The sequence below is a fragment of the Cavia porcellus genome, unplaced genomic scaffold (genome assembly GCF_034190915.1).
Source record: "Cavia porcellus strain 051 isolate PalLab524CR breed Dunkin Hartley unplaced genomic scaffold, mCavPor4.1 scaffold_14, whole genome shotgun sequence".
Taxonomy (NCBI): domain Eukaryota; kingdom Metazoa; phylum Chordata; class Mammalia; order Rodentia; family Caviidae; genus Cavia; species Cavia porcellus.
The window spans coordinates 62,598,183-62,624,472 of NW_026947497.1; the positions used below are offsets into that span (position 1 = coordinate 62,598,183).

A 26,290-nucleotide genomic window follows, 5' to 3' on the forward strand; every position below is an offset into this window, starting at 1 on the left:
GGATTGGTGGTATGAGGGCTACATGTGCCCAGAGGTACCACCAGGATGTGATGTAATGGCAAGAAAGTGTTTCTCTCTTTCCAGTTCGCACCTTGCTATTTGCAGTGGCCATAAACTGCAGCCCAACCATGCCAACCTGCCTTGGAGAGAACAGAGTATGGACTGAAATCTCCAAAGTTGTAAGAAATAAACCTTTCCTTCTTTCATGTTGGGTGTTGGGTATTTTGTCTCAACGAGAGTGAAAAGTAACTAAGACAACTGTTATCTTCATTCCTGCAGTCCATCACAGTGATGGGAACCAGTTAAAACAGCTGGTACCGCTCTGCAGAACTGCAGCGCCACGGGCCCTACAGTGCCTCCTCTAGGCTCAGGTGCTGAGGGCTTTAGCAGAGGCCCCCCGTGGGCTTGTGTCCACCAGGGCCATGCTGATCCTGGCCGCTCCTCTTCCTATTTCCTAGTTTGCTCCTAGAAGATGAGGTCAGACGCAGCTCCCAAAGCTGGCGCAGGGGCTGAGTCTGGGGGAACCGCACTGGCCAAGAAATGGAGGCTTTGTAAAGTGAAGCTTCCTATACACCAGCAAGGCAGGCACCGAGCCAGTCGGCTTCCCCTCAGAGCCACATTGCGTCACGCACTCCAAGAGGCTCCTAGGGTGCACCCAGCTTCGTGCTGCCCGGCCCAGTCTTTGGGAAGCCCTATCTACGAACCACCCCCCCTCATGTGGGCTATGATGCTGGCAGTCTACACCAAACAAGCCTCCCTACCTCACTAGGTCAGTCCATGCTCGGTCTGCCTTCCTGCTGGAGCCCCTCGGGGTCACCTGGCCTCTTCACGATCTCCACCCAGCACACAGGGTCTGTGTTGCACAAGAAGCTGGGAACACTGAGCTCAGCCAACAGCAGAAACAGAAGAGGAAGTAACAGCAAAGCAGACCTGCTGAAAGCACCTGAGGGCTTGCGGGAGCTGCTGACTCCAGCTTCCACAGCCAGGCACTGAGCGTCACTGGGCTCAGTGCCAGAGGCTCTCACACTGGGGGAGCTGCTTTTAACCTATCCATGACTTCTACCTAAACTGAGCAAAAGAACCCTCTGCTGCTAGGGAACAGCTGCAACAGAGAGAGTGCCACTGGTTACTGTGGTCACGGATGAGGCCTCCCCTCTGCTGTTCCCAACCAGCTTACCCAGACATGGGACAGAGGAGTGTGACCAGGGCGCTGGCCACTCCAGGAGCTCCTGCCTCTGAGACACCCTGGCCTTTGTCTTCTTCTTAAACACTGCACCACCATCACATATGGTGGCACATGGACCACTGTGCTCTTGCACACCACCAGGGTCGCTCACCTGTCCTTCCCATAATGCCTTGGGCGAGCAAGGACACTAACACTTTAAGGATCGAGTAGCTTGTTCTGTGTCACTCATAAATGGTAGAGATGAGCTTTTATTAAGACACCAGACCCCTCCTAAAGTGTTTATTTTGATATATTTTGAACGAGTTAAAAAAAAAAAACCCACTTTAACATGTTAAGCCTTAGGATTGTGGTGAAAGCCACAAAGAGAACAAGAAAACAAGCAGAGCCCCCAGGAGCCCTCCGTGACTGCCCCGCCTCTCCCACCCTGGGCAGCAGAATGGCAACTCAACCCACAACCAGTCTCAGCTCGTGTGAATCCACAGAAAATATGCTGTGCAAACAGTAACACTGTGCCCTAAGTATCAAGAACATTTACATCCCAGACACTATCCTACCCACCCTACATGCACAATTTCATTAGCTACCCCAACCACCCTCCGAGTCGAGGGCCGTTCCCCATTCACAGTGAAGTAGTCAGCAGCAGCAGAGGGGCACCCAGAAACACATGCACTTTCCCTCGGGAGCCACCTAGCCAGCTTCTACTGCTTTCTTTATCGAGAGCTGTAACACACTCTCTGGAGCACTAAAAGCCAAGCCTACCACCTACCTGTTCTACTGGCGGCATGCATGCTTCTCCCAATCCTGCTTCTTTCTGCCCCACATGGAGTTCACTGCCCGCATGGGGCAGCACACACAGTGGCAGAGCAGGCCTGCCCCCCCCCCCACCAAGAGTTTGGGACTGCAGCTGTCACAACCGCCATCCCATCGCGGTGTGAATTCCAGCTGTTCTACACACTCTGCCATCACCATCTGGTTTTCATGGACACACTGACACATGTGTGACTCTCCAAACCATTGTGCATCTCTCCTGCTTTCCCATCAACAAACACCTCAGCCTGGTTGGCAACCTGCAGCAGGGGTGGCTCAGGCCATGCTGCACAGGTAACCCCCACTGTGTACTGGGACAGCATGGTGCATCTGACTCTTCACCCCCACCTCGGTTCTCCAAGGACAGGAAGGCAGGCAGGCCAGGCCGGAAGCAGCCTGCACATGCTCCAGGCCAGGGAAGTCACCAGATGCGACCTGATGGCAGAGATATGCAGTGTCGATGTGAGTCCTACAGCTCTAGACAATCCCAGGTGTCCTACTGGCAGGGACACAAGTGGTGCCTTCCAGTGTACATTTCGTTCAGGGGGCCCTGGGAAACATTCAACTCTAATGTGGCTGAAATAATTCATTTCTCATGTCCTTGAGAGAGACAAATTCACACAGAATCTCCTCCACCTGGGAAGGGTGCCTGCCATGCCGCACCTAGAAACTCAGACATAATCAAAGGGGCAGAATGCGAGCCAAGGAGAGGCTGGGGAGCAGACCCAAGGATGTAGCTGTGCAGGGCAGAGACCTCGAGGCAGGCTGGCCAGAGGGGAGGCAAGCACCTGGGGGATGAAGTCCATGCCAACACCACTTACACCAAAATGGTCAGTGCTTGTGCCCAAGGTCAGCCTTGGCAGCCTTGGATTCATGTTTCTGTAGTAGTACTGCTCCTGGAACATTTACTGGACAGACATCAGTACAATCCTAATGGAGGAGCACCTCTTTTTTTCAGTATAAACCACCTACTGGTTTGGACATCAGTCTTTGTGATTTTCAGTATAAACCACCTATTGTTTTGGATGTCATTATTTTTTTTTTTTTCATCAGTACCAGGGATCGAACTCATGACTGCCTGCTTGCAAGGCAAGCACTTATGCCGCTGAGCTAAATCCCCAGCTCCTATTGGACATCATTCTTTGTGATCTTAAAATCTGACTGGAATGTATAAAAATAAGATCTCTATAAAAACAGCAGTATAAACACCTGTTAGGATTAGAATGTCTTGAGCCGGGCAGCTGAGGAGCTAGGGAATGAACCCGGCACAGGAAAAGGCCGCTGATGGTGAGCAGCACCTCTGTGAGGGCTCCAGGCCATGACCATGCCACCCCCCACAAGCCTCAGCGAACTCCACCCTCTGCACCAGGAGCTGGCCAGGCTGGCCAGCTACAACTGCATGCAAGGAGAAACCACCATAGGCCTCGGCAACTCTTGAGGCCGCTGGCTTGGCAAAGGCCCAAGAAGCCCAGGACTGATGGCTCCATGGCTCCTCTGTGACCTGGCCAGAAGAGGGTGTGGGGAACTACCCAGACGACCTTCCTTGAAAAGAAGAGTAGCCGTCCATATCTTGGTTAAACTTGGCCCAGCTTCCATGTACAAAGCTGGCCAGGCTATTTCCTTGTCTCTTCAATCAGCTCTAAGTCATGTAAACTGGGCTGGCTGAGGAGCTGATGTGTCCTCTCTGAAGCAAGGTCATTGTTACCCCATCCAGTGACTCTTCAAATCCATGTTTGTGCTAGTACAGGATGGAGAGCCATGCTCCACACTGTCAGCTGGAACTGAGCCTCAGGAATGAGGCTGTGACCTCCCAGGGCAAACAGGACTGCCCATCAGAGCTGAAGCACCGACCCCAGATAATCAGCTACCGCCTCAGCTGTGCTATGCGGATTGCTCCTTCTGCACTGCTTGCCCTCTGTGTATCACAGAGGTGATCTCACCCTCCTACCTAGTCCAGCTCATGACAGTCACCTATATGAGAACTCTCACTGTCACTCATCCCCAAGCCACTCCCTTCATGGGGAATAAAACCCAGGCTGGGCTCTGGGTGTGGCTTCTGTCCTGGTGAACACTATCTCTGCTGGACATAGGACCGCTCAGCTCCCCATAGCTGTATAAGCCTCAGTGTCTTTCTTCTCATTGTGGGTTGCACTGGAAGTGGTAGATTGGAATTAACTCACTAAACTGCAATAACCTCTCCTTGGGATTACAAACATAAACTTCCTGGACCAAGATGAGGACGGGAAAACATTCTCTATAGTGAACTCAGCTGCACTCAGTGCCAGCATGTGACTCCACCGTGGACAGGCAGGAGGGTGGTGGCAGGCCTGCAAGCCCACCAGAACACCCAGACACACCCCCTGAAGCCGCCCGGAGATCTCACAGCAGTCCCCAGCGAGCGGGCCACAGCCTGGGCTAGTCTCACTTCTTCCTCTGGGGGCACCCCCACCCCAAGACTTCAGCAATTCAGAAACAGGATTACAGTGCTTCAGCTGTGCTTGCACCACTGTGGTGATCCTGTCTTTGCAACACAGGCAGGCGGGCCATCAAGGGCAGAGCATGGCACTGCTGGGGTGCAAGCCTGACACCAGCTGGGCACAACAGACACAGACCCAGGCACGGCACTTTGGCTCACACTCTTAGAAGCCTAAAGGAAAGTTGGGGACCCCAGCGCAAAGTCCCATTCCTGGGCACCGGCCCCAAGCACTGAGCAGGGACCTCTGAGCCTCAGGACTTTCCTGCAGCCCAGGTCAGCAGGGAACCCTGCAGACAGACCTCCCACTCTGGCCTCCTCTCCCTTGGGGGTCCCATCACCTTCAGCAAGCAGCCAGCAATCAGGCTGCCTTGGGAACTGCTGGGGACTCCAGACACACTGATCTGGGTGACAGCCACAGGCACCATCACAGGCCAGACCTGACCTGAGAAGCTGCTGATCCCAAGAGGCCAGGCTCCTGTCCTCAGCCGACATCAGACACCACGCTGGGGAGACCCAGGCTGTCAGCGAGGCTGCTCCTAGGCGGAGAATGCGCTGCTGCTACTCCCTGGTACCCCACTTCCCAACAGGCAGGTTGGGGACTCCCTGAGCTGAGATCCTCAGGAGCCCAGTCACCAGCTCAGGTACAGAAAGGGCTGGGCCCTCGTGCCGTTCCCCATGCAGCGACTGCCCAGGGCTGCCCATTAGGGGGCCAGGCCAGGCTACTCCCCAGCATGGTTCTTCATGTGCCGGGCCAAGTTGGAGGACCACCGGAAGGTCTTCCCGCACACCCGGCACTGGAAGGGCCGCTCCCGAGTGTGGAAGCGCCGGTGGCTGGCAAGCAGCGAGCCCTTGCTGAACACCTTCCCACAGGTGCCGCACCGGTGGCACTTCCGCCCAGGGGACCCCTTCTGGAGGCCAGGGAGTATGGAGCACTGCTCCTGGGGCTCCTCCCTGTCCTCTGGGGGCTCCGTAGCTGCCGGCTCTAACTCCTGTGCACCGGGCCCTGGGTGTTGGAGGGCGGACAGCCCAGAGGCGACACACTCAGTCTGCATCAGCCAGGGGTGCCTCCTGGGGTGCCCGGGGAGTGTATGTCTCCCCAGGAGCTCCCTCCCTGCCCACTGGTATTCAAAAGCTCTCTCGGAGGCGTGGATTTTCTGATGGTTGACCAGGCGGTAATTCCTGTCGTAGGACTTGCCGCACACACTGCACTTATAGCGCTTCTCCCCACTGTGGATCCCTGCATGGTCTAAGAGGCTCCTCTTCCGGGTGAAGCTTTTCCCACACTCCTGGCACCAGAAAGGCTTCTGGTCAGCCAGGCCCCTGGGGCACAGGCCCTGCGGTGGGAGTTCGCACTGCCGGTGCGCCGAGTGCCGCCGCTGGTGCCGGTAGAGGTTAGAACTCCACCGGAAGGTCTTCCCGCACTCCCTGCACTTGTATGGCTTCTCGCGTGTGTGAATCCTCTGGTGGACGAGGAGGAAGGAGTGGTTGCGGAAGGCCTTGCCGCACTGGCTGCACTTATGGGGCTCCTCGGGGGCGTGACTGCTCTGCGGGGCCTGGAGTGGGCCATCAGGACTGTGAGGTGGCCTGAAATCTGGCTTTCTCTTCGTGGCATGCTTCTTCTTGTGCACGATGAAGGCTGACCTGTAGGTGAAGCCTTTCCCACACTCACCACACTGGAACGAAGTCTGGCCCATGTGGACTCTCTGATGCTCAGCCAGGGTTCTCTTTTGAGTAAAAGTTTTCTCGCACTGCTGACACTTGAAAGTGTTCTCTGCCTCCGGGGGTCCCTGCAGCTGACAGAAGTCCTTCTCAGAAACGCTGTCCTGGCAAGGGTCTGCTGCGCCGAACTCCTGCTCCTGGTGCAGCCGCACGTGACGGGTGAAGTTGGACCTCCACCGGAAGCTCTTCCTGCAGCGGGCGCATTTGTAAGGCTTCTCCTGCGTGTGGATCCTCTGGTGCTCCAGAACATAGGACTTGCAGTGGAAGGACTTCCTACACTGGCTGCAGTCAAAAGGCTTCTCCCCTCTCCGGTCTCTCGGAGAAGAGTCCAGCTCAGTGCTGTAGTGAAGGTCATCTTCACACAGGCTCGGCTCCACCTTCTGCTTGGCATGGGTCTCCTGGTGCAGACGGTAGGCTGACAGACGTTGGAATGCCTTTTCACACACACTGCACTTGTACGGCTTCACCCCACTGTGGATCTTCTCATGCCGAATGCAGTTGGAGCTCCACTTGAAGGCTTTCTCACACACCCTGCACTTGAACGGCTTCTCCTGGCTGTGAATTCTCTGGTGGCACTCAAGGTGGGAGCTCCGTTTGAAGGTCCTCCCACAGTCCCGGCACCGGTATGACGGCCGCACGACATGTAGCCCCTGCTCATGCTGGTGAGCAGTACCAAGGCTGAAGCTTTTCCCACAGGTGTCCTTCATGCTCCCCGCCAGCCCAGTGTGAATCCTCAGGTGGAGGCCAAAGCCGCCTGGTGTGCATCTGAGCCCCTTTCCGTGTTTTTTACAATCATGATGGTGTGAACGCTTCCGCAGGTATCTGCTACAGCTGTGTTTCAGGGGTCGCTTTTTCCTGGAAACTCTCAAATACGCCACGTGTTTTAGGTCCAGAGTGTCACTCCCTCCTGACACTTCAGATTCTTTCTCTACCCTGGGACTGAAATCAGATCCTTCCTTCTTAAATATTACACAGTGCTTCATCAGCAAGCTCTGCAGCTTCAAAGGTTCTCTGAGTCCCTCTCCCTCAGGGACACCTGTTGCTTGGCACCTGGACAACACAGCACAGCCTTCTGCAGCCTCCACAGGTTCTTGCTTTAAGATAACTTTGTCTGTCTTCATCTGGAGTTCAGCTCCTGACAAAAATTAAAACACAAGACAATGTACTCTTCCCACACCCGGAACTGGAGAGGGCAAATGTGACCATAAAATGCGGGGCATCCAAGTAGCAAGGTTCTGGAAGACTGCCAATGCCTCTTCAAAACAGTTGAGAGCAAGGCAAAACCGGACACAAGGAAGGGAGGAGGACACAAGATGGGCACAGCAGCTAGGGAAGAGCAGAAGGCAACCAGCAGCAAAGGGGAAAGGGCTGGGAGGACAGTGGTAACTTGCAAGGGAAGGGAGCCTGATCCAGGCACAGGCGTGGTTGAATGGTGCCAAGAGGCAGGGCTCCAAGGGGCATCTGAACAAAGGACTAGAACTCAAGCCTGCTACAGAAGATGTCAGAGAAAAGGAAAGTGTGGGCGCAGTGTGGGAAAGGACAGTCCATAAGCTGAGAAGAGGACAGCCAAGCCTTCGGCACGAGGGTCACCAAGGACAGGACAGGGCCAGACAAACAACTATCCCGGCCCAGGGCCAGCACCCTGAGGAAGGTTAAAGGTCTTCCTGCCGTGAGCCACGACAGAGCAGACCCACTGATCGCTGGAGTGCATGAGAGGCAGGGCCTGGCCTGCTTCTGGGAACTTACCCAGAGGGGCTGAACGCAAAAGCCTCTTAGGCCGAGCTGTCTGGACACTCATCTGCCAGGGGCCTCTGGTCTCCAACCAAGAGATCAGGGCGGGTTTGGAGAAGGACCCTGCTGCAGGAGAGGAGAGAAGGGACGATAAGCAGACCAGTCACACAGGATCCTCTGCCAAGAGTCCTGGTAGGGGCAGGCCAGGAAGGCAAATGGAGGGAGGTAAGATACAAGCCTAGGGTCATTTATGCCAACCCTGAGCAGACCAGGAAAAGGGGCCGAGAAAAGTCACACAGGGTTGGAGGACCCCAGAAGTGGGTGCCAGAACTACTTGGCCAGTCAGGTTGTACCATGCTTTTGGGATGCTGACATTTTTTTCCGATGACTAGAACTTGACACATCTTTAATCTTTACGGGAACCCAGTGGGGCAGGCACGATCACCATCATGGTTTAGTAGAGAACAGTGTGGTGACAGATGAGGTGACCTGCTACATAGCCAGGATCCACACTGAGGGCAAGCCCCTCTCGTGCACGATAAACCCCAGGGCGAAGCTGGGTGCTGGCAGCGTAGGGATGTTGGCCGCTCACCCAGGGACACCGAGTTTCCGTAGTTCTCCAGCATCACGTCCCTGTAGAGGTTCCTCTGGGCTGAGTCCAGGCAGCCCCACTCGTCCTGGGAGAAGGTCACCTCCACATCCTTGAAAGTTATTGCCTCCTACAGAAACACTGGCACTGGTCCCCACTCCCAGCCTGCTGCAAGTGGAGGGATCCAGCAGACACAAAGGACTTTGGACAGGGAAGCTCTGGGCTCACGGGAGGTGCAGGCTCCAAGATGCCCAGCACAGGAGCCCAGCCCTCGGCAGGGATGTAAGCCCCAAACTTACCTGCGGCTCCGGTGTCAGGGACTGAGTGGCTGCAGCAGGGTCCTCTGGGGTCACCTCACTCAGGGACAGGGAAGGGGCCAGGGCGGCAGGAGGAGCTGAAAGGGAAGTGAGCCATGAGAGAGTTGCCTGGCTGGACACGCCACCAAGAAGCCCACTCCTCCCCAGGGACTTCACTGTGAACCCCCCAGGGCCAGGTCCTCATGTCTCCTGGGGGCCAAGGCATGGGGAGCCGTGGATGGAGGAGTCAGCCAGACACAAGTCACACAAGGCTATGGAAGGACACTGATCTACAGGGGAAGGACACTGATAGCACTCGGGAGAAGCAGAGGTGGCAGCAGGCCAGTGAGTACCCGGTGGCCCAGCCAGGAAGTCACCTGCTCCTACTGCGTGGAGAGGCTCCAGCTGCTGTCCCGGGGCAGGGCTGCTGCCGAGGGGCGGCACCCAGGTCTGTGAGGACTGCAGGGCTGCAGTGCCCATCCAGCGTACCTCTGGGTGCAGGTTGAGGCCTGGGTCCTAGGAAAGCAAATGCGAGAGGAGCCTGTGAGACCAGAAACAGGGCTTGAGGAGGAGCCCCAGGCTGCACAGCAGAGGCCCTGCCCGGCAGTGTGGACAGCAGCCGGCACAGTGGTGCTCAGAGGCCCTTCCCAGCTGAGCAAAAGCTGGCAGTTCAGTAACCGCACAAAGTCAGCCTCAGGATGCCAGTGACCCTCCCCCATCACCTCATCCCTCTCCGGGCCCAGAACCTAGTGGAAAGAACTTAGTTCCTGAGAAGAGACAGGGGAATCCAGGCCTGCAGCAGCCACTGCCAAACACAGCCCAAGGCACTAACTGCAAAGTGACCTTGCAGCAGTCAACTGCACAATGGAAGGAGACAACACGTCCGGGTGGTGCAATCCTGTGGGTCAGCTAGGGAAGCCCAGGCCCAGGCCATCTGCTCTGCCCCCTCCCCCCCCACTCCCCGCACCAGGGCCAGGGCTGGGCAAGGGCTAGGCACTCAAACACTCCCTGGACAAATTCTCACACTCTGAGCACTTCTTCTCTGTAACCCAAGATTCCAGACAGCATAGCAGCATGGCCAAAGGCAGAGGCTGCAGAATGGAGTCTGCCCCTAAGTCTCCCAGTTCCCTAGCCCAGGTGCCCCCCTGCACCTGGGTCCACGCCGCTGCACACATAGAACTTCAGCACAGCACACAGCCTGCTTTCCTATGCTCTGTCCTAAAGCTCTGTCCTGCCCAAGTGCCCCTCTGCCAGCAGGCACTGGGACAGGGACCCCTCACACTGCAGTTAGGCTGGTACCTTACAAACTCCTGCTGACCTGCGCCGCAGCAGAGCCTCCTTAGGGAAGGTGTGCAGAGCTCCATGCCCAGGGCCCTGTTGCCCATGGCTCTGCTGCCCTCACACAAGGAAGGGGAGGCGACCCCTCACCCTACCCACACAGCAAGACCCGATGGAGACCATGCCTGCACACACTCACCGTCTGTGGCAAGCCATCCAGATCCCGCTGTAGCTCCTCCAGCACAGCCACGGCCTCCTCACCACTCTCCGGCTGGTGGAGCTGCACCCAGGTCCGCAGTTCCCCCGGCAGGATGCTCAGGAACTGCTCCAGCACCAGCAGCTCCAGGATCTGGGCCTTGGAGAGAACGTCCGGCCGCAGCCACCAGCGGCAGAGCTCCCGGAGACGGCTCAGTGTCTCCAGGGCACTGGGGGACTCATGATAGCGAAGCTGCCGGAAGAGTTGGCGGAACAGCTCCTGGCCAGGACGGTTGAGGGTCTGTGGCCTGGCAGTCTGTGCAGTGGCATAGCCTCTGTCCTCTTCCTCCTCCTTCTTCACCGCCAGGAGGCGCCCTCGCTCCGTGGGGGCCTGCGCCTGCACTGCAGGCACCGAGTGCCACCGGCCTGGGGGCATTCCTGCTGCTCAGTCTACCCAGCTGTGTGCACACGAGGTCTGCACTGTTGCCAGAGCATTGCCAGGGCCTCAGGAACTCTCATCAGCACAGCGATGAACAATGCCATTTGCTGGGACATCAAACATCACTGCCAAGAGACCAAAGTCACCAACATCCCTGTTCAGGAGAAAAACACAACACCCATCACACGCGGTGCTGTTAGGCTCTGTGTAGGGGGTGGGGCACGTGCCCCCAGCTAAGAAATCACTGCACAGGGTTAAATTCAGGAACTGCTAATGAGATAGTCCTAGAAGCGTTGGCCAACCACAGGCCACATTTGTGTACCGGAAGCCCTGAGGCAGCAGGGTTCCCAACCCTTGGCTTGATCTCCGGATTCCTACAGTTCCCAGCAGCAATTCAGAGTCCTTGCGGGGCTGGAGGTGTGGCTCAGCAGTATAGCAACACCCTAGAACCCCTAAGATCCAGAACTTGATCCCTAAGACTGGAAAAAATTTCATAAAGGTTTTTAGCAGGCATAAAGATTAGGCTATAGTGGGATGTGGTGGCGCACGCCTATAACCCCAGCACTTGGGAGGTTGAGGCAGGATGCCCTGAGTTCAAGGCCAGCCTGAATTATACAGCAGAGACCTTGTTTCAAAAAACAGAACAAACAAAAAAACAGCCAGGAAAAAGGAGCCAGCCGGGAGAGCTTCAGGTTGCGGTTTGGACACTGGGGTGGCTCAAATGGGATGTGTGTGTCAGGCCTGGTCCTGATGTTGCAGGCAGCTGAACCAGTACGCAATATCATAGGCAGCAGACAGAGCTGGGTCCTGGAGGAAGCAGGCACAGAGGACCAGGTATCTGATGACCTTGGAGGACACACACACCTCTTGCTGATCTCAAGACAGAAAGCAAAACAAATGCAACCACACCCTTAAGTATATTCCTTAGGGATTACATCTGGATCACTTTGAGAAGCCAGGACTCACCATTCCAATCCCTATGGAAGAGTCACTGATTCTAAGAATGCCCACTTCCTACCTGACTTGCCATAAACCATTTTACATAAACTATTGATCTTATTGGCTAACTATAGTTATGTCCCACAGAGAACCATGGCTTTACTCTATAAAAGTCCCTGGAAAAGACAGTCTTGGGCAACCCGCTCGGGTTTTCTTCTATCTCTCTTCAGACAGAACTTTCCTTCAATCAATAAATATACTCTAGTCTTCACCATTGTCCCTAAAATTCACTCTGGTTTTAGAGGACACGAACTCACAGACATAGTAGGTTGGGAGTTTTATTCCCCTATGTCACTGAGCCTGTGTGGGCCCAGTGCAAGTGAGGTCCAGGGTGGCAGCCTTGTCCTCTGTCTCTTCCCGGCCGCCCGCTATGAGTGTAGCAGCTGCTTTGCCTGCTCTCTGCCACCATGCACTACCTCACCATGGGCCCACAAACAATGGGCCACAGAAGAGCACTGTGACCTCCTAACCTGCGAGCCAAAAGAACATCTTCCTCGGGAGCTGGATACACAGCTGTGCTGTTCAAGCAGCGCACAGCTGATTAACGTGGCCCTGTTTCAGGCAGTGAGTCAGAAGCACAGGCACTAAGACAGGCTGGGCCCTGGAAGGAGCCAGCGCGCCAGCACAGCAGCCCAGATGCACCTCTGCCTCTGCAGAGGGCTAGGCCTCAAGACAAAGGGCAGAACAACTGCAGCCACACCCTCAGTGTAAGCATCAGGGATGGATATTCTAAATAGGGTCACCTTGAGGAAGCCAGGAGTCACCACTCTCTAAGAATGCCTGCTTGCTATGTGACTGGCTTCCCCCTTGGTCCCAGGTTTGGCAAATTTTACCTGAACAATTAATCTCATTGGTTGACCACAGTTCTGTCCCACCTCCTGCCCATCCACCTTGAGATTTCTCATATCTCTCTCCCCCCACCATCTTGGACCCAGCTCACTGCATGGTTTTGCGCTATAAGTCTCCAGACAGACAGAGTCTTGGGTAACCCACTCGGGACCCCTTCTCTCTCTCCCAGACAAAAGCGTTCTTTCACTCAATAAATATATTCTGCTCTTAACCTCCACTGTTCCTAAAATTCATTCTTTGATGTTAGAGCATGCGGACTCCCACCACACGTCTAGAAGGGTGGGAGTTTCTTTCCTCAACATCAATACATGTCAGTGGGAGCAAATACAACGTTCAGTGCGCTGCTGAGACAACTGGCAAGGCAAGTAAAAAGACAATACAATCACACACATAAATAATTCTAGTTAAAACAAAATGGCAAAGAATAGAAAGAGAAAGAGGGCCGGGGATTTAGCTAAGCGGCATAAGCGTCTGCCTGGCAAGCACAAGGTCATGAGTGCCATACCTGGTGCCAAAAACAAAAGAGAGAGAGAGTAAGAATTGTGGGAGAAAAGGATTTTTTTAAGACAATAAAGACATGCCACATGCATTGGTGCATGCCTGGAGTCCCAACTATGTAGGAGGTTGAGACAGGAGGATCATACTCAAGAAGCTGAGGCTTTCCTGGCAATGTCAAAGACCCTGTTTCAAAAAAACAAAATTCAGCTGGGTGTGATGGCTCATGCCTGGAATCCCAGCACTTAGGAGGCTGGGGCAGGAGGATCACCGGGAGTTGGAAACCAGCCTAGGCCAGCCTGAACTGCATAGAGAGACCCTGTCTCAAAAAGACAAAAAAAAAAATTCAAATTTAAAAGAAGACACCAGAAGGAAAAGCGTGACTGAGGTGTACCATAAGAGCCCTTGATGCAACCTGGCCCAGCATGCTCCAGAGTTCAGGCCACTGCAGCACAGAGGCCCCTTCCAGAAACCTTCCAGGAAAGCAGCACAGCTCTGGCTCCCTCTGGGAATAAACGTCAGGTGACCAGCAGGAACAACACACAAGGAGCTGGGGGGGGGGGTGTCCACACCGAACACTGACTCTGATTAAAGGAAGGCAGAAACCATCTATTTGGAGCAGAGCATGTAGGACCAGGGCTGGGAATCACCCTGGGTGCTGTAAGGCAGAGGGGACAGGAACTTCCACAGCCAAAGCACCATGTTATCACGACCATCATGGGACACATGGTGGGGGCAAGGGGCAGGTCCCTCTCACCCAGGCTCCAGGGTGACCGCAGAGATCGCTCAGCTCTGCTCTCCCTCAGACCCAAGCAAACCTGAGCTCAGTATGACAATCCTGCCCAGAGCATCCTGTACCAGCCAAGCACCAGGGTCCCTCAGGCGCAGGGCAACTGCAGCTCTAGACCTGGACACACTGTCACCCCCACAGTGACACCCCTCTCCACAGGACCCGTGGATGAGCACCACCTCTTCAGGGCCTCAGCCTCACAGGACAGAAGCCTCGCAGGCTTCACCAGGCAAGCAACCAAGCACCAGCCAGAGCCAAGCAGCTGAGCCCCAGCCAGCCAGCAGTGGAAACTGCAGGCTTCCTCCCAAGCCCCTGCCAGTTGAGCACAGAGGAAAACCTTCGTTTGTCAAACAGCTGTGTTCAAGCGGCCGCTGTGAATACCCAGCCTGGTACTCGGGGCTCCTGTCCCAGAGCAGGGACACCCCCACCCATCCTCACAAAGAGGCAGCTCTGGGAACAGCACAGGACTTCCCAGGCAAGAAGCAGACAGCTTTCAAGACATTTTGCTCTTAAGTATTCTGCACGTCGTGGGACAGGTAGTTCTGTTTCTCTGCTTTTCTTCTGAAAGCTCCACTAGTCTCTTATTCTTGTGGTTTTCTCTTGTGGTCTCTTATTCTTGTGGATACCAGTGTGATATACGTGGGGTATCCCTCATAAACTGGTAACAATATTAACTGCTAAGGATTGCTTTTGGGACACACTTAAAACTTTAACATAACATTTCCATTAATTTATCAACTAAAAAATAACAAGCTCACATCTAAAGCCCCCAAAACTACACTCCCAATGAAAAACCCAGGCCTCCTTGGAGAAGTGGTTCATACCAAGCTGGGGCAAGCAAAGATGAGTGTTTTACAGTAGCAGAAAATTAGCCAAAAAAAAAGCAAACGACTAAAAAAAAAAAAAGATGGAAGAACGTCAAAAGGACCCAGGAGCCCCGTTCCAGAGCTCCTAATGGCTCCACCAAAGTAGCTTAAGCAACAAAAGACACAGCACTGCATTTTAGTCCAAAGAATAAATACCCACAAGCAAAGGCTGATAAACTGACTGAGTAAATAAATCAAGTGAAAAGGGCACAGCCCTTCCTCCCAGAACCTTCAAACAGGCCCTGGGGAAGGAAAGAGGGAACCAGGACAGCTGCAGGGTTAATCAGCAGGTGGAAGTCCAAGAGGAACACTGCAGCTAGTGCTAAGTGGCCTATCTTCCCCTCTAAGTACAGATAACAAAAGGGGCGAGAAGTAACTTTAAGGTCAAGAATAAGACATTAATTAGCTTCACTTTCAATTAAAGTACAAGAAAACAACACTGTGAAACTGAGAGACATCCTAGTATTACAACCAACAGAATTCTGGGCAGGGATTCAGCCTCACAGCAGGGCTGCAAGCATGAGGCCCTGAGTTTGATTCCTGATACAAAAAAAATTAAAAATTTTAAAAATGTAGCCTTGTCTTGCAAAAAAAACAAGGTTGCATAGGTGATTAAGGAGATAACAGGAATGTCTTAGGAAGTTCTATGCCCCAGACACCAGGGTGGGGCTTTTCTCCACACCGCATTTTACCTATTTCTAGAGGTATCTCCTCTGCACTCCAACTACTTCCCAGGCACTCTTTGGTCACTACCCTCTTCAAAGGACTAAAAAGCAATGGTGTAGTGCTCCACAATGCTCCCTTCCCATGACTGTGACAGCCAAGATCCACTGTAACTTGGGCTTACAAAAACCACCATTGGAGTTAAGTACACAAGGTCCTTGGGAAGATGAAATGACACACCAGTGTGAGGGAGGGCAGGCTAGATGAATTTGTCTTCTGGTCTCTTTCCCGATGGTACCCACCTGCCTAGAGTAGAATCTACTCAAGAGACACCACAAGCATAGAGGAATCAAACAAAAATTAAAGGGGACACCCAATCCTTTTTGTTTCATTTTGCATTTTTTTTTTTTTTTTTTGCTGGGGAGCTCCATGTAAAAATCTCTTACTCCCTTGGAATGTATTCTTAAGCACCAGGTTCAACCCTCAACCGCTTACTTTCTAGTGCCAAGACAGAATACACAGGGAAGTAAAGACTGGCATTTCACAACCAGAATTGTAAGGAACAGGAACTAAGTCAAGCCTCCCTTAGGCTACATCCATTCTTAGTTGATTCTGTTCAAGCCCAAGGATACTATCTCTCACAAGAAGTAAGTGGGCAATTTGGAACCACCCACATTCATGTCTCCTTTTTTGCTCAGTAACCTACAACAGATCAGACAAGACCTAGGAGTCTTCACATGATCCTGATAGGTACCCTGAGGTCTTTACTCTTCAGACCTACAAACTAGATTAGAGATATAACTTTTTTTTGAGGACCCTGTGATCCAGGCTGGGCTCAAATTCGCAGCAATCCCCCTGCCTCTGTAACATTACCCGTAAATCAAGCACTGACTTTTAACAGGGCCACCAGGTACAGACCATGCTCTGTGAGCTCTCAGGAGTACTACAGATGCTCAGGGATGTGTATTTTCAGAGTGGGCTTGCACAGAGCCTTGCCAGCATTGCTACTGAAGGAAGTTACCTAACGGACAAGACAGAAAAACCTAAAATGTCTCCGAGACCTCTCTGACCTAGGGCCAGGGTTTCTTCTGGACTGTTGCCTGTCCTTATAAGTGACAGATCTCTTTTGCAGGCTGAGATTTTACAACTACTGATTCAGAGTCATTTATTAGAAAGTAAGCCCTAAACCACACAACTGAAAGACTGTCATCTCCCCTCTCTCTTCCTTTATCAGCTTAATCTTATGTTTGGCAACCCAGCGGGAGTCAAGCATGCTTCTGTTTCTGCAGGCAAGTCTTACTGAGGATTGGAGATCCCCCGGGAAAGCTCCTGATCAGAGTCTTTCCCCTCCTGAGGTGGCTGGGGGTCTTCCGCCCTTCTCCTGCCCTGCCTCTGAGGAACAACACCCTTTACAGTGGAGTTTAATCCAAGGCAGTTTCTCCTCTGTGGCTGCTGAACTTCAGGACGAAGTCTGCCGAATGGTGAGTGTCCCCTCCCTCCCTAGGACCCTTCCTAAGTGAAACTGACCTTCGCTTATCCCTGGGCCATATTCAAAAACTGGTCTAGATCTAATCCTGAAACTCTCAAAGAACAAATGTAAAAGTTTTAGTCCAAATTTATCTACCTCTTAATCCTTACGCAGAACTGGAGATAAACTCTTCTCCTCTCAGGAGTGATGCTGACTGGTTCCTATACACAGGGCAGACTCATTTTTACAGCACAGATTAAGTTCACTGATAGAACAAAACACTTCTAGGGAACCTTATGAGTTTAATTCAGTTTTAAATGGAAATAGGTATTAAACTACCTTTAACAGTTTGTCCCTTTAGAGGAAACAGTTACATGTTATTAAAGTAGCAGTTCTGGCTATCAGCTATGACTATCCGACAACTATAGCTATTAAAACAACACGAGAAGCCTGTACAGCAGGATATTCGAACCAGATAAAACATCAGCCTAGGCCCTGTCTTTGGGCCAGGTATAGTGTGGCTCACGCCTGTAATCTCAGCACTAGAGAGGCTGAGTAGGAGGATCATGTGAGTTCGAGACCAGCCTGGGCTACAAAGTGAGCTCAAGCCCAGCCTGAACTGCATAGTGAGACCTTGTCTCAAAACATAAAAGGGAAAAATCTGTCTTTGCTTTCATACATGTAAAGGGTTTTTATTCTTTCTGAGTCTTAGTACGAGAGATCTCTGTTAATTAACCTACAAAATTTTTTTACTAGTCTACTTGTAGTTACAAACTTAGCCTGTCTGTTTGATTTGTGACCAGTTATATACTTATAGCTGTTTTTTTTTTTACTAATTTTTTATAGTCTTTTACAGCAAATATTTGTCATATAAGTTAGCTACAGATGTCATTAGAGTTAAGGTCACACTTCCACTCACGTTGCTAACTGATCAATATGATGTCAAGACTTTTTAAACCAATACTGAAAAGATGATGGATAGACAACTGCAGCTACAGTGGCTCTCTGAGATAGCCAGCTTAGAATCCAGGAATGGTGCGGTGTAGGGAGTCCTAAGCAGAGGGATATATACCCTGCCGACCCAGGAACGAACTAAAGCTCAGACAAACCAATTGGAAATGCAATTCCAGTGCTAAGATTGGAACACCTTAAAAACCCATTGCTTGAATACCCTGTCGCTGCCACGCCTGAACTGGCACAGCTGGGACAGCCTGCTGGTTACAACTCACCAGAGACGCGAACGCTCTGAGAGCAGGAATCAGCGAAACGAATTGGGAGCGGAGCTGGTGGGGAGCCCTGCATCGATCTGCAGTGGCTGAGAGGAACCTGCATCGACCTGCAGTGGGTGAAAGGAACCTGCAATGACCTGCGGTGGGTGAGAGGAACTGGGACCCTCCCATAGTCAAAGAAGCTCCAACAGAGGACATTCTGAGACCAGACAGACTGGCCGGAACAGGGTGCTGCAGTGACTTCAGTCACATACTCCCCTCTCAAGCGGGATTGGTGGGGAGCGCTTGACCTGGGTGACACCACGGACTGAGGCTCAATAGGCTAGCCCAAACCAAGTTCCTGTGCTTGGTAGTGCAACCTAATGCAGTGATGCCTTCAGTAGGTTGACCTGGAGGGGTGGACCCAGCATAGGCTGCCAAGTCTGTACCTCCTAGTACACTACAGTGGGTGGGACCACATAGTCAGCGCACTTCAGACAAACTGAAACTGACGAAGAAGGAACAAAAATATGAGGAGGCAACAAGAAAGGGTCCTCACTCCCTAATCCTGAGAACACTGATCCAGGAAAGGTAAATGCAAAGGCGAATGAGGACAGAAAACATGCAATATCAGGTATGCCACCAACAGACATAAAGCAATATCTTAGGGACCTCATAGACAAGTTCAAAAGTGAGGTATTTAACCAAGTAAAGCAAGATATAAGTAGAATAGTTAAAGAAATGCTAAGCACCACCCAAGAAAAAAACAGATGGTAGAATGGAAGAACAAAAAAAAGAGGAAAATTATTTGATGGAGAAAATAGAGAAAACATAGAATACGTGAAGCAGGTTCAAAGAGATTACCAGGAAACTAAAAACTCTATTGAAAGCTGGCATAACAGCTTGAAAGAAACTAAGGATAGATTATCTGAACTGGAGATAGGTTTGTAATGTGGGAACATGAAATGAAAAACTTCTTAAAAAATACAAGGAAACAAGCAGGAACAATACAAAGGCTAGATGATGATAAGAGGATCTATAACTTAAGAATTAAGAATGTAAAGGAAGAAGCAGGTACACAAACAAAGGAACTACAAAGGCTATTCACAGAAATAATCAAGGAGAACTTCCCAAACATAGGAAAAGATAAAGAAGCTCAGATGTCTGAGGCATACAGAATTCCAGCCACCTACAATCCAAACAGAACTACACCCAGACATATAATAATCAAAATTCCAGAAATGCAATGTAAGAACAGGATATTAAAAGCTATCAGAGACAAGAAACGGATCACTTACAAGGGAACACCCATCAGAATTATAGCAGACTTCTTGGCACAAACCATCAAATCATGAAGAGTGTGGGGTAAAATAATCCAAGCTTTGAAAGACAATAACTTCCAGCCAAGATTGATATATCCTGCACAACTGTCCCTAGAAATTAATGGAGAAACAAGGTGATTCCAAGATAAAGAGAAACTGGGGGAATTTGCAACCACCAATTCAATTCTACAGAGAATACTGCAGGACATTCTAAAAGAGAAAAGTACCAAGATTCCAGAAACAGTGGCAGAGAGGCCACAATGAATGGAGCAGAAAGCGAAATGAAGAAGACAAACTGACAACTAATGACAGAAAAAAGAGGTCAACAGAAATGAAAAAAAGGTTGGATATAATTTCTAATATAGATGGCCTAGATACACTAACATAAGGGAAAAAGAGAATTGCAGGCAGAGTAAATCAAGAGATAGGGTACACCGAGAGGCTCTTTATAGGAAATATAATTAGCCTGAAGGTTATATGGACCAAAATCACATGAGAAAACGGAACTTGATGTGATAGGGAACCAGAGAGTAATAGGGCTAACTAGACCAGTATTTATGGATAGGTTGAACAGACAGGCTTTAATAAATGAAGAAATATAACTAGATATCCAGCCCAGGAGTGAGAAAATTCAGAAACTTAGGTAAATAGCAGGTTGCCTCCCACAATACAAAACCATGAGTGTTGGGGAGACCCAAAAATACATAGTTCATTCTGGGGGAGTAAAGGGGAGGAATAGTCTTCAAAAAAAAAAAAGCAGAAAATATAGCTAATAGTGTATCAGGAATTAAAATCCCTATTACTCGTACCACTCTACTTGGTTGGAACTTGTTCCGGCCTAGTTTGTATACAAGCACTGGATCTGAGGGGCACAGACAGCTGTCACAAAGATATCAGGACATAGCACAGTGGTCATCTTTATTTCCTATTAACTCAATCAGGATCCCTGTATGACTTATACTGTTGTATCATGACTGATCTTAGTTAAAATCTGACTTGATTGCTGCTTATTGACAGATTTTATTCAAAACTTAAGGTTGATGGTATCAAGTTGAGGAATATAAACAACTATACTGAAAATGACAATGATTCACTACGATATCCATTCTGATTTGATTACTAGCTGTTTTTGCAGCTCTATACTATCTAGAAAGTTGTATTTCTGCTAATCCTGTTATGTATTGATATGTTCAATCATACTTTATCGGATGATATAGCCAATTCTGTTGATGACAACAACAGCACAGTGACCATGGTAGAACTCCTTATACAGCAGATTTATATGTCTATAGGAAAAAGTTTAGTTCTGTCCTGCTTTGTTCTGTTTCTCCCTCTAATATAGAAAGGATAGAAATACATGCTTACGTAAAACCTATAAAGTTTGTGAGAACTGATCTGATGACACATGATTAAATGAACAAATACTTTGAAGAAAAGGAAGGGGCACTGCAGTACCCAGTGCTGATTCTGGAGTGTTGTTATGTGAAATCCAGCAATATTATTAATCTTTGTTCAGAAGGATTTTAACCTATTAAGTTTGTGTTAGGTCTCATAAATGAAGATATGGATAAATGCGTACATGTCTAAGTGTATAGGATTGATAGCCATAGTACTTAGTTTTTGTTGGATAGTTGAAAAGAACTGTTCACAGTCTCCCTGGTTGAATTCCCATTTATATGTTCCAGTTGTGTATCTTGAACAACTATTTGTGGGGGGACAATATGTATACATCAACTAGTGATTTATTACTGCTTATTTCTTTTCTTTGAAAGTATGTACTATTTCTGCCTGTTTTCTATTTTGTTTTGTCTTTCTTTAAATAAAAAAAAAACTTTTTAAACAAATACAATACATACTATTGTCTGTGTACAATAACTCAAAAACATTTCATTGGTCAAAAGTAATGTGTTACTCCCCTGGAATGTATTTGTTTGGTACCCGGGATCCAACTCATGAACTTGTGCTTACCAGGCAGGTGCTACCCTGGCACTCCCTTAGAATATTTTCCTAAGCACTAGTAGAGATCTAACCCCCAGTGGTTTACCTCTGAATGCCAAGACAGAATGCAGTTATGATCTGGTTCTCAGAGGATGTCAAAATTCTGTTAAAACAATGGGGATCCCTTAGGCCCAAGGAAACTGCTGGACAGGTATCCCCTTGGTTAAACAAAGCAGCAGCTGCCTGGAAATATTTTCTTCCAGTCTTTTTTTCACTAACGAGATCCCAATGATTTCCACAGCCTTATGGAAGACACACCTCAATAAACATTGATAAGCATATTATTGTACTATGTTTATTATCATCAAAAGGTTAAGTTTTTGTGGGCATATAAGGTTTTCTTTTTAAAAGATGCCCCGATGTGAAACTAAAAGACACAGGTTTACACTTGGCTATGACATTCATTACTATTAATTGCGCAGTGCACCAAGTATATCCATGCCTTCCAGGTGCAGGTCTTGTAAGACAAAACCAGTATTGTTTATGGTGATAACCTTTTTCAAGACTCATACATCTACCTTTCTCTTGTGCTCCAGTTACTTGTGATAAGAGGCAGATGTCAAACCAATGCATGACCACCAGTCCGATGAGATTTTTAAAGCTTATGCATATGTTGTATCACCACATTTAAGAGCCCAGGCGCAAGTCTGGCCAAAGTCACACACTAAAATTAGAGGCTAGATGTTGCAAACTTCTCAGGTACACTTACGGGCCACTATGTTCTCCTTAGATGACATCCTATTAAAGGGTGACAAATTAGATGAGTTTGTGTCATTTAATAGCATGTGATCAGATGTAGATGTCCGACTAAAATGGCTAATTTATCATAAACTAGACATTTAAATGTTTCAAAGATATCATGATTATCATGCTATCTGGCTATTTACCTCAAGTTTTCTCTGTAAAACTGTGTAACTGTTGTCTGTTGATGTTCTGCAGGGATTCCACACTAAACCACCTGGCTGGTAAGAAGTAACAGGCCTCAGGCTACACCACATTTCCAAGAGCTTGCTATTCCGGTGAGATTACAGAGTTCTGTAATTGCTCTGTCTGAAATACTAAGACTAAGACTGCTCAGACTAAAAACAAGGCTGACTACAGATCACTGACCCAGGGTAATGACATCACCCACACCCTCTTGCTACCATTGGATCGATATTACCTGAGTGAGTATACTTGCAGTCTTACTGGTTAATCATAATTTTGTTCATTTATTTATTTATTTTGGTTGAGACAGGGTCCTGCTCTGAAGTTCAGGCCAACCTTGAGCCCACAACGTAGCCCAGGCTGGCCCTCCAACTTGAAGTGATCCTCCTTCAGCCGCCAGAGGGCTAGGATTACAGGTGTGCACCAAAGTTCATGCATCTGATTAAAAACTGACGCATGCTGGTTAGACACATGTGCAGTCCTAAAGTAAAAGCAAAGGAAGTGCACTCAACGAATACACACATGGAGGATGTAGCACCCCAAAAAGAAGGAAGTGTGGGAAAAACAAAAGGAAGTGGGATCAAGTGAGTTGGTGTCGCTCGCACACTACTGGGAAGCCGGCCTGCCTGTGGCCTGTCTCTATTGCACTGACCCAGTGAGTGAGGTAAACCTCGTAAGCTGTGCTCGCATGGACAAGGCCCAGGGATTGGTAGACCTGCCTGAGTGAGGGAAACACCAGCAGCAATTTAAACCAAAACACGAACAAACGGGGTTCAGGACACAGCTCAGTGGCTGAGCACTTAATATGCACGAAGCCCTGGGTTTGAACTCCCCACAGCTATTTTAGAAAAAAGAAATGCACTCTGCCGGTTTTTAAAGAGCAGTAGCACGAATGCACCTAATGGTAGCAAAGAAAGTCAGAACTTCCGCCAGGACAGAGGGGAAAAAAAAAAATCCCTGAGCAGAACCACTGAGACAGACACAAGAGACTACTGTTGGGAGCTGGTGCTTGGCAAAGTAGATCAACCTGCAAGGCATGGATGTCACCAAGAATCCCAGTTCCCCAGGCCCAGACTAAAAATCTCCCACTCCTCCCCTATCCAAGTACTTGTAGGAGGTATCCCTACTCCTACAAGACCTTCCCCAACCAGTCCCTCAGAGCCAAAGGTCTAATTACCCTTAGCCCGCCTGCACCCACGCTGGAATAAACTTTGCTTAATGTTCAACTTCCCCTGACTTTGGTAGACCCAACCCCGTCTCAGTTTACTCTAACAAGAACCTTAAGCTTCCTTACCCGTTTTTACCAGTTTCGACTTCCTGCCTCACGGTGCAGGACCCCACAACCCCTCTCAACACGAAATGGTCTATGCTGGTCTTGTAACCACAATATATATAATCACAAAATGTTCCAATTAACTTGTCTCTCAAATCCCCTAATCTCAAGACAAAGCACCTGTAAAACTTCTGCTTGCATGAAATTCCACTTCGCTAGACCCCAGCCCAACCCTATTTAAACCAGACTACAAGCCTTCCCCTTCTGCACTACTCAGGGCCCAGAATTTAGAGTGCACAGACCCACTGGGCCAGCCAACTAATAAAGCTGGGTTCCCTCCACGTTTCCGAAGTAGCGCCGTGTTTCCTGTGTCCCCGGTCAATCTGAGTCTGCTAAAGCAACGCCCCGGCTCAGTCATTTCTCGGTGGCTAGGAAGGTTCGTCTGCAGGTACTGTACGGCAAACGCTGGGTCTTACCCGATATCGTCCCACCGCAATAGTAAAACTCTGCGTGCTGAGCAGCAGCGGAGCAGCGGGATCGCAGGTCCGAAGCTCCTGCACACACGCGCGCGGAGGCCGAGACCGCGCAGCGGCCCTTGCCCTGCCGCCCACGCACTGGGGCTCCTCGGGCGCGGAGAACCCCCCGAGACCTGCCTCCCCGAGGCAGCCACCGGCGTGCCGGGGACCGCCCCCTAGCCCGGCGCCGTCCCCGCTACCCCTACCGGCTGTTCAACCGACACCGCCTCATGCCGCCGCCGCTCTCCTCACTCCTCCGCCCCAGGTCGCGCACGCGCGTCGCCGTCAGGGCACCGCGCGGTCGCTCTAGGACCTGGGAAGGCTGGCATTTCGGCTCCTCTTGGATCCGGCCGCCACCACGTCCCCTCAGCGGCCCAACACCCGCCGCCTCTCAGCTGCCGGGCCTGCACGCGCGCCGCCCCCAGGGTCCTGCGCGGCCGCTCTAGGACCCGGGAGGACCAGCGTCTCGGCTGTCCTGGGCTGGGCTCTGCAAGTTGCAGGAGGCCAGGCTCCGTCAGCAAGAACTCAGCAGGGTCTGCGGATGACTGGTTCTGCCGGGGCCGGCCCTGCTCTGTCAGGGCCGGGGACAGCGCTCTCGTCCTCCGACTCCAGCTCATCCTCCAGTTCACTTAAGCCTGGGGCCGGCCACGTTCCCCGGGCGTGCGGAGGCGCTGGGGTGGCCGCGGTTGTGGGGCACTGAGGCCTGCGGCGCGCGCAGAAGCAAGCGGTACAGTACTGTGGTCGGACTGTAAAGCCGGACTCCAGGGCCCGGACTGGAGCTCAACAGCACTGCGCCTGCGCAAGCATGAGACCTTGAGTTCGATTCCGCCTACCAAAAAAAACAAAGACAAGCGTTTTCCTAACCGAAGCACATTACCGCGTACACCCCTATGGCTGTTGGCTGTCGTTCTTTGTTCTGTTAGGAAATTAGTAACTCGTCACGGCCTCCTGTTCCCCTAACATCCGGCTTTTACCCGAACAGGAGGTACAAAGTTACAGAACTGTCCCAGCTGTACAGACCCGTTTGTTTCGCCCCAGCCCACAGGTTTCCGCCCCCTCCTTCCTTTCGCCGCAGGCTGCACCTAAGTAGCAAATTCTGTTCTTTCCCCCTTGGTCTCTCCTATCTCTAACATTCTGCAACAACACGACAGTGACGTCCGCGTTGCTGTCACGTACCCCTTGCTCCTTTTGTCGGTGAAGCCAGTCCCCTCAGACACATGTCACTTGGGAAGCAGAAGTAGGGATCATTGGGCAGGAGGCGTCGGCTGGTGGCCAAGGCGCAACATTCCTCCTGAGGCAAAAAATAAAAAAATCTCAACACACTTCACTGAGGTGAAATTAGATTGTTCAGACTAGAGGAGGCAGTGGGCACTGGTCCCAGAGGCTGCCGTTGAGCCGCAAAGGAAAGCCTCAAATGCTAGGAGTCCAGCCGTATCCTCAGAGGGCTCCCCCCACACTGGGGCCATGAGGTGCCCCACAACCTGATAGACTGTTAGAAGGGGTAGCTGACTGGATATGAGCGGAGTAGGAGACATGGTAGCTGCTGAGAAAGAGCACAAGCCCCTTCATTTAGGTCCCCCACCAACCAGCCTTAAACCTCTATGGGCAGGCGCAGTCCCATGATGACCCTGCCTTTCCAGTGTGGCCTCATTTACAAGTATTTAACATCCTCCCCAAACACACACACACACATCAAAACAATTTAAAATTCCCCTCTGGGTGAAGACCCGAGTCTCACAGTCATTGGAAGAACCCCAAGCGCTCCCCCACAGGCTCTGAGTACTTCTGCATTCTAGGAAAACTGAAAAGAAACCCACCCCTGGCCACTGCACCCGCAGTCTCTGGGTTCTGCTCATGTTATTTTCTGGAGGGGAATTTTATCTGGCAGTGTCTACCTTTCTAGCTTTGCCCCTGGAACCTTCCTGCTGCAGTCAGGGTTTTCAAGAGAAAAGATATATGGGACACATAATTTACAGGGTTACTTTGTAATGTGCACCCAAAGAGTCAAATGTAGAAGAGCTCAAGAGATCCGCCCACACAAGAGACACAAGAGGGCCTGGATCCCATGGCAATGCCCTCCACAAGTCCAACTGCAGGCTTAGAGCCCATGGCAATGTCTTTTTTTTTCTTTTTTCTTTTTTTAATTTTATTTAAGGAGAAAAGAAAAAAAAGCAGAGAAAGGGTACAAGTTATACAGATTT

At 50.7% G+C, this 26,290-nt stretch overlaps 1 protein-coding gene across 5 annotated transcripts; it reads right to left on the reverse strand.

Moving 5' to 3' along the window:
- Nucleotides 1-1,457: 1,457 nt before the first annotated feature.
- On the reverse strand, nt 1,458-24,998 carry Znf445 (zinc finger protein 445). Of its 5 annotated transcripts, none has more exons than XM_023560253.2 (7): nt 24,296-24,998; nt 10,282-10,870; nt 9,182-9,320; nt 8,808-8,902; nt 8,512-8,638; nt 7,935-8,042; nt 1,458-7,323 (listed from the first exon to the last, which is right to left on the reverse strand). In XM_023560253.2, the coding sequence occupies exons 2-7, from the start codon at nt 10,711-10,713 to the stop codon at nt 5,189-5,191; spliced, it is 3,036 nt and encodes a 1,011-aa protein (XP_023416021.1). In that variant the 5' UTR covers nt 10,714-10,870; nt 24,296-24,998; the 3' UTR covers nt 1,458-5,188. The 5 variants fall into 5 exon arrangements, with proteins under 5 accessions (XP_023416021.1, XP_023416019.1, XP_013015760.1 ...); XM_023560251.2 differs by having other exon boundaries at nt 7,935-8,045; nt 10,282-10,841; nt 24,296-24,995; XM_013160306.3 differs by having other exon boundaries at nt 7,935-8,045; nt 24,296-24,995.
- Between the last annotated feature and the right edge of the window lie 1,292 nt (nt 24,999-26,290).